This window comes from Aplysia californica, unplaced genomic scaffold (assembly GCF_000002075.1).
Source record: "Aplysia californica isolate F4 #8 unplaced genomic scaffold, AplCal3.0 scaffold00225, whole genome shotgun sequence".
Classification (NCBI taxonomy): domain Eukaryota; kingdom Metazoa; phylum Mollusca; class Gastropoda; order Aplysiida; family Aplysiidae; genus Aplysia; species Aplysia californica.
The window spans coordinates 570171-577742 of record NW_004797495.1 but is presented as its reverse complement, the minus strand read 5'-3'; the positions used below and the strand labels follow the sequence as shown (position 1 = coordinate 577742).

Here is a 7572-nt window from a genome sequence, read left to right as displayed (position 1 = left end):
AGAGAGAGAGAGAGAGAGAGAGAGAGAGAGAGAGAGATGTCAATCCTGTATATAGGCGAAGAAAACAACATGATAATTATTAACTTTAAAAAACCACAGCTACTAAGAAATTAATCAAAGACAAAGGAATCAAAACACAAATCACAACACAGAGTGAGGAATTAGAAACGGCTGCTGTCATGATATTGAAATTCGCCAAAAATGTACTGTTACTGTGAACAGTAATGAGGACATAACAAATTCAACTTTCCTTTCCATCTGAAAAGATGTAAAAGAATTTTTCAATAATAAACTAAGAAACATAGATTTCAGCACAGTATACATGCTGACAAATACTACGGCAACTAATTTATATATTGTGAGGTCTATGATAAAAATGAAACGTAACTGCTATGTCTTTGTGAAATTTCTATTTCGAAAAAAAATATTCTGAAAATAGTTTAATTTTTCCCTCCCCACAATAAATAACCAAACAAAACAGAAGCAAAACCAAAAAACACTAACAACCTAGCATATCTGCATCAATGGGATGTGGCTTTACTGTGCAGTGACATATAGAATCTATTAGAATTCACCTTTACTCGTTTCTGGATTGACATGTTTTGTTTCCCCTACTAACTACAGACTTCAACAAAAGTTCAGGACCACTGGAAAACACTCTGAGTGGTCTTCTTGGGTCGACCTGCATGCGGGAGCTCTTGGATGGATCCAGTGGTTTGATGGCGCTGCCTCAAGCGGACAATGACAGTGTGACACTGCAAGCCTTCTGGCAACTTCTCGGGCTCCAACTCCATCAGGCAACCATGCAATAGCTCTGGCACCATCAAAGTCTCTCAGCTTTCGTCTTGGTGGCATGTTTATGCGATACTGGATTTTGAGCAAACGGCGGCTTATATTGCAACCAAAGTGAGCACAGTTCGAGACCGTAAATCCGTTTATGACGTGTACTAGAAATTTTAACTGAGGAATGACCGTGGTGTTGCATGCAAGTCGATAAAAAACAGCAAATGTGGCTAAAATTCCCAGAGGATTTTCGTGCAGCTCGTGGTGGTTTTGCTCCTTTGGGAAGCTTTACAGTACGCATTGGTAACCATTAGCATTTTCAGAGCTAACATTTTTGAAAAATTCCTTGCCGTTGTTTTTTTTCGGATAAAAAAAATCAAGGCTGTCTGTCAAGGTGGTCCTTAATTTTTGTTGAAGTCTGTATATGAAGCAGGACACTCACATAATGGGCGGTAGAAATATATTCAGTGACATACAATAGAATTCACCATTATACGATTCTTGTTTGATATTTCGCTACCTTAGAGTTACAAAATTCTATTTGCTCAGTCAGTACTTAGTTTTGAGAAATTTGACATAAACATTTTGAGTTTCACAATATCTCAAGCTTTTTTGAATGCCATTCTTTGAATATCTTGATAATCAATAATTTTTACAGTTTTGAAAGAGCATATAGGGCATTTGTTTTCTGATCTCATGGTTTTAGTAACTCAAAACTGCCAAAAATGTCAAATAGAACTTTGTAATTCTGAGGTAGTGATTTTGTTTCCCATGATAATATCATATCCAACGGCGCACACACCTCTGAACGGGCGGTAGAAAAATGTGTAGTGACAGACATGCGAATTCATCATTATATATTAGATTCTTGTTTAACATAACAATTGTTTCCAATTATTCAACAGGACACACACACACACACACACACACACACACACACACACACACACACACACAGACAGACAGACACACACACACACACACACACACAGACACAGACACACACACACACACACACACACACACACACACAGGATGGTAGAATAAAATGCATTGATACAAATTAGAACTCACCGTTAATAGATTCTTGTTTGACATTTTTTCCCCACATATCCAAAGCGACACAAACAGAATGGGCGGTTGAAAAATGAAAAGCAGTAACCTCCATTCAAACAGTTGAAGTTAGCGCAGGGATCTAGGTCAGACGAGAAGAGTCACCACAAAAAGATCAACATTTTTGAGTTAGTTCGTAACAATGTGTATCTACGAGGGGGTGTTTGTGTGTGTATGTGTGTGTGTGGTGTGTATTTGTGAGTGTGTGTGTATATGATGTGCGTTTGGGTGCGCGAGCGCACGCGCGTTTGTATATATATAAATATATATATATATATATATATATATATATATATGTGTGTGTGTGTGTGTGTGTGTGTGTGTGTGTGTGTGTGTGTGTGTGTGTGTGTATGTGTGTGTGTGTGTGCGCGCGCGTGTGCACTCCATTTTGTGTAATGAAAGCTTTCGTATTACTATATTATTCGACTCTCCCCCCTCTCTCTCTCATGGTTTTTCTCTGCCCCCCCCTCCCCTTTTCGTTTCTTTTCTCCTGCACACTCAAACGTGCACTCTTAGTTCCATACTTCAGCCATTCATCCTCCTATACTTCAAATGCTCCCTACTCCCCACCTCTCTCCGTCTCTCCTTCCCCTCTCTCGCTCTCTGTCTCTCTGATATTATATGTTCATTCAGTTTGAGTATAAAGTCAACACGATAGCCATCTTTTAGGGCAGGGAAGTTGCAAGATAGTCAGAGGGGAACAACAAGGAAAAAAGTAAAGAAGCAGAACGAATTATGTGGCACCCTGGAACCATCCGCTATTTCCTCCTCTCTTTCCCCCTCTCCCTCCCTCTCTCTCCCTCTCCCACTCCCCTCTCTCTCTCTCTCTCTCTCTCTCTCTCTCCCCCCCTCTCTCTCCCTCTCTCTCTCTCTCTCTCTCTCTCTCTCTCTTTCTCTCTCTCTCTCTCTCTCTTTTTTTTTGGAAAAAGGAACTTATTTGATTTTCTAAGGCATGTGCGACCAGTATATCCTGAAGCGCAAAGACACTTTGGGCGGTTGCCATGTAGTGCAAGTCTCTCTATCAAAGCAGAGGAAATAGGTGGAAGGGTTTGCCGGGATAGATCTTGGTGGAAAAAGGTCTGAAATTGTTTAACAAAAATGTTTCTCCTTCAGTTTTTTGTTTGATTTTCATGTAGAGAAGCTACTTTGAATATTACATTGCTGACATTTTAATCAATCGATTGATCGATCGGTTAATCTATCTATCTATCTATCTATCTATCTATCTATCTATCTATCTATCTATCTATCTATTTTTTGGTAACTGTTTTATGGCGTTCGCAACTGCATAAGGTCATATGAGATCGTGGGGCTCATTAAGCTTTTCAGTCGGTGGGAAATTTTGAATTTTGCCCCGGGTGGATGCCGAAGCCTACTCTTATCGATTTTAGACCACCATGAAATCTTTAACGTGCGCAACTTGTACACGTGCCCTCCGAGATTTTTCGCCCTTGTCCGAGAGGGCTGGGTGTAGATCTTTCCTACCAGAAGATCAGGGTTGTGTCTGGAAGACAGCAGTAAAAAAGAGCCAAGGATTAGCAGTAGAAAGGCTGCAGAAAGAGTCAGGAACCCAGAGGAGGGGGCAAAGGAGATGAGGAGGTAGGGGCAGAAAGAGGAGACGAATAATGAAAGGCCAACACCTTATTCACCAGGCCACGAGAGCCCCTTACCTATCTATCTGTCTATCTATCTATCTATCTATCTATCTATCTATCTATCTATCTATCTATCTATCTATGGTTATGTGTGCCTGTTCAGGTTATGAAAAAAACACCCCAACTTACTTGATGAGAATTGACATTTGGCTCCGAAATACCCTTTTGGACAACTGCAGAATGGGAGATCGGCAGGTGCAGTGCAGGAACCTCCGTTCAAACACTCGAAGTTAGCACAAGGGTCCCTGATTACTAGTACATATAGAGTAAACAGAACGTATTTGTATTGACTCAGTGCAACACACGCCATTTTTACTGGCTGTGTATTATATAGGTAGATACTTGAGCTACAAAGAATGCTGCTTTGTGGAGGTTGAAAAGCATAGGTATTATTGTCTACTATTGTCGTCGTTGAGAGTGTTGTTGTTGTTGATACATTTAATTATTGTAGATGGTATTCTAGTTCTTTTCGTTGTTTTCGTTTTTATGTCATCGTTGTTGTTATTGTGGTTGTTGTTGTTGTGTATGGTAGCATATCCTTCCAAATCGTTTGGAGCCCCGAAGAGCGTGCTCTTCGTCAGGCCACTGCCTCTCTTGGGCAGCGGGTGAGACAGTTCACTCTCCCTGATTCCTCCCCAAAGAGATACCACTGCCGGACTTCTGTAACGGGGCATTTCTGCAGCCAATGCTCCAAATCTTGGGGCTCCTCTCTGCACAATGAACAGATTGGGTCCGATGTGTTGTCTATTCTATGTTTTTAGGCCTGCAGCCCAGTCCTGATTTTTGTCAGTTGTGACTGGTAGCTGCTGGATTTAATTAGCGCCTCCCGTTTTGTGGAAATTGCCCGTGTATGGGATATCGGGGGGTCTTCTGTAATCAGTTTTATCTGGGCGCACTCGCTTCCATATTATGCGATTGGCGGCCTGAGCCCGGCAGTGTCGTTGCCTGTTTGTGTTGTTATTGTTTGTTGTTGTTGTTGTTGTTGTTGTTGTTGTTGTTGTTGTTGCTGTTGAAAGTGTTGTTGTTGGCGTTCTTATTGCTGTCGTTGTTGATGGTGTTGCTGTTGTTGTTGGTGGAGGTGTTGTTGTTGTTGTTGTTGACGTTGTTATTGCTGTTGTTTTGTTGTTGTTTGCATTGATGTTGTTGTTGTTGTCGTTGTTGTCGTTGTTGTTGGTCTATTTGAGATATACAGAGATCTAAATGTTGCCATGCTTTGAAAACAGTTTAAAAAATGCCTTAAGCTTAATTTTTCTTCTTTTGTTTTTTTAATAAACATCTTTATTTCAAAAGACTGAATAACACAATTTCCGTAAATTTCTTTGCACATCAGTTCACTTTTCTGTACGTATTTATCTATCTATCTGTTTATATACCTCTTCATTTTTTTCTCTCATTACAATTAACAAAAATAAATCCCACCTGGTCCGAATTGACATTTGTCTCCGGAATATCCTTCTGGACACATACAGTATGGGAAGTCGGCAGGTGCAGTGCAGGAACCTCCGTTCAAACACTCGAAGCCAGCACAAGGGTCCCTGATTACTGGTACAGACATAATAAACAGGGCGCATTAAAATTTGTATTGGCTCCGAGAAACACACGCCATTTCTGCTTTCTGCTGGTTGTTAATTACTAATGTAGCAACTATGGCTTTCGGCTATGAAAGATGCTGGGACTTCACAAAATTAGAGACTTTATGATATGTGTTGGTTTTGTGGAGGACCAAGAGTATAGTTACTGTTGGTTATTACTGTTTTGTTGACAGTGTTCTTGTTGAGGTCATTGTTATATTTTCATTGTTTTTGTTGATGTGCCGTTGTTGTGTTGATCTTGTAAATGTTACTGCGGTTGATGTTGTTGTAGTCTGTGTTGTCATTACTGGTCCATTTGTTGTTTTTATTGTTGTCAACCTACCTGGTCCGAATTGACATTTGTCCCCGAAATATCCTCCTGGACAACTGCAGGATGGGAGGTCGGCAGGTGCAGTGCAGGAACCTCCGTTCAAACACTCAAAGTTAGCACAAGGGTCCCTGGTTACTGGTAGAGATAGAGCAAACAGGACGTATTTGTATTGGCCAAGGCTACACCAGCCGTTTCTGCTGTAGGGCTATTAATATGAAGGATGCTGGAAACTAATCTTTTTGAGTAGAGACTTTGAGATATTACATGTTGATACAGTGGAGGTCGAATAGCTTTGCTATTGTTGTCCACTACGGTCGTCGTTGAGAGTGTCGTTGTTGAGGAAGTTGTAGTTGATTCTGCTCTTGGTATATTCCTTGTTTTTTTGTGTCATTGTTGTTGTTTTTGTTGCTTTTGTTGTTGTTATTGTTGTTGTTGTTGCTGCTGCTGCTGAAGTTGCAGTTGCTGTCGTTGTCGTTTTACTTAATTGTTATCATTGTTGTTATGTTGTTGATTTTGTTAAAGGTGGTGGTGTTGCAAGTGTTGTTGTTTATGTTGTTTGCTGGTATTGTTGATATCAATCGGTCAGTTGTTATTGTTGTTGTCTGTCTATTTGAGAAGCACAAAGATATAAATTCAATTATGCATTTAAAAAACCAGCTGCAGAATGTCTTTCGCTTAATTTTTTTCCTTTTGAATTTTACCAAACATCTTTATTTCAAACAATTGAATGACACAATTTCCTTCTATAAATGTTCTTTGCATATCAATCCCCTCTTCTGTATGTATCTGTCTACCAATCTGTTTTTATGCCTGTCTATTTTTCTCAAAATAAAATTAACGAAAAAAACCCAACCCCAAACAACGTACCTTGTCTGAATTGACATTTGTCTCCGTAATACCCTTGTGGACATAGGCAGGATGGGAAGTCGGCAGGTGCAGTGCAGGAACCTCCGTTCAAACACTCGAAGCCAGCACAAGGGTCCCTGATTACTGGTACAGACAGAGTAAACAGAACATATCAAACTTTGTATTGACTCAGTGCAACACACGCCATTTCTGCTTTCTGCTGGTTGTTTATTATTAATGTAACAACTACTGCTATGAAGGATGCTGAAACTTCACAAAATTAGAGACTTTATGATATGTGTTGACTTTGTGGAGGACCAAGAGTATAGTTATAGTTACTTTTGGTTTCTACTGTTTTTGTTGACAGTGTACTTGTTGATGTTATGGTTGAAGCTGTTTGTGTTATTTTTGTCGCTTTTAATTGGTGTGCCATTGTTGTTTTGATCTTATAAAATGTTATTGCTGTTGATGTTATTGTAATTTTGTGTTGTCATTACTAGTCCATTTGTTGTTATTGTTGTTGTCAACCTACCTGGTCCGAATTGACATTTGTCCCCGAAATACCCTCCTGTACACCTACAAGATGGGAGGTCGGCAGGTGCAGTGCAGGAACCTCCGTTCAAACACTCGAAGTTAGCACAAGGGTCCCTGGTTACTGGAACAGACAGAGTAAACAGGACGTGTTTGTATTGACCCAGGGTTACACACGCCATTTCTGCTGGCTGAGTATTACTATTGTAACAACTAGGGCTGTGAAAGATGCTGGAACTTCTCAAAATTAGATTTTTTGGTGATACATGTTGGCTTTTAGGAGGCCGAAGAGCATAGTTCTTGTTGCCTATTATTGTCGTCGTTAAGAGTATTATTTTTGATGGAATTATAGTTTATGCTGTTCTTATTATTTTCGTTGTTTTTGTTGTTGTGTCAAGGTCGTGGATGTCGTCGTTGTTGTTGTTGTTTTCGTTGTTGTTGTTCTTGCTGTTGTTGTTGTTGTTGTTGTCGTTGTCATTGTCGTTGTAATTAATTATTATTGTTGTTGTTGATGTTGTTGTTGTTGTTGGTGGTGGTGGTGTTGAAGGTGTTGTTGTTGGTGTTGTTTTTGATGTTGTCGTTGATGATGTTGCTGGTGTTGCTATTGTTGTTGTCGGTCTTTTTGAAACGTACAAATATGTAAATGTTACCATGCTTTAAAAACAGTTGAAGAATATGTGTATGTGAGTGTGTGTATGTTTGTATATATATATTATATTATATTATATATTATATATATATA

At 39.7% G+C, this 7572-nt stretch overlaps 1 protein-coding gene across 2 annotated transcripts in view; it reads right to left on the bottom strand.

Annotated features, from left to right (window-relative positions):
* LOC101855193 (delta-like protein 4) overlaps window positions 1-7572 on the bottom strand; it is a 12739-nt gene that overhangs the window by 1048 nt on the left and 4119 nt on the right. The window contains exons 2-7 of one of the 2 annotated variants that reach the window (XM_005099775.3): window positions 6832-6954; window positions 6321-6443; window positions 5466-5588; window positions 4971-5093; window positions 3681-3803; window positions 1858-1978 (exon numbers count right to left, since the gene is read on the bottom strand). In XM_005099775.3, coding sequence (XP_005099832.1) covers window positions 1860-1978; window positions 3681-3803; window positions 4971-5093; window positions 5466-5588; window positions 6321-6443; window positions 6832-6954 — 734 coding nt within the window. In that variant the 3' untranslated portion in view covers window positions 1858-1859. The remainder of the gene's footprint in view (window positions 1-1857; window positions 1979-3680; window positions 3804-4970; window positions 5094-5465; window positions 5589-6320; window positions 6444-6831; window positions 6955-7572) is intronic. The other variant, XM_005099776.3, reaches the window with a different exon arrangement.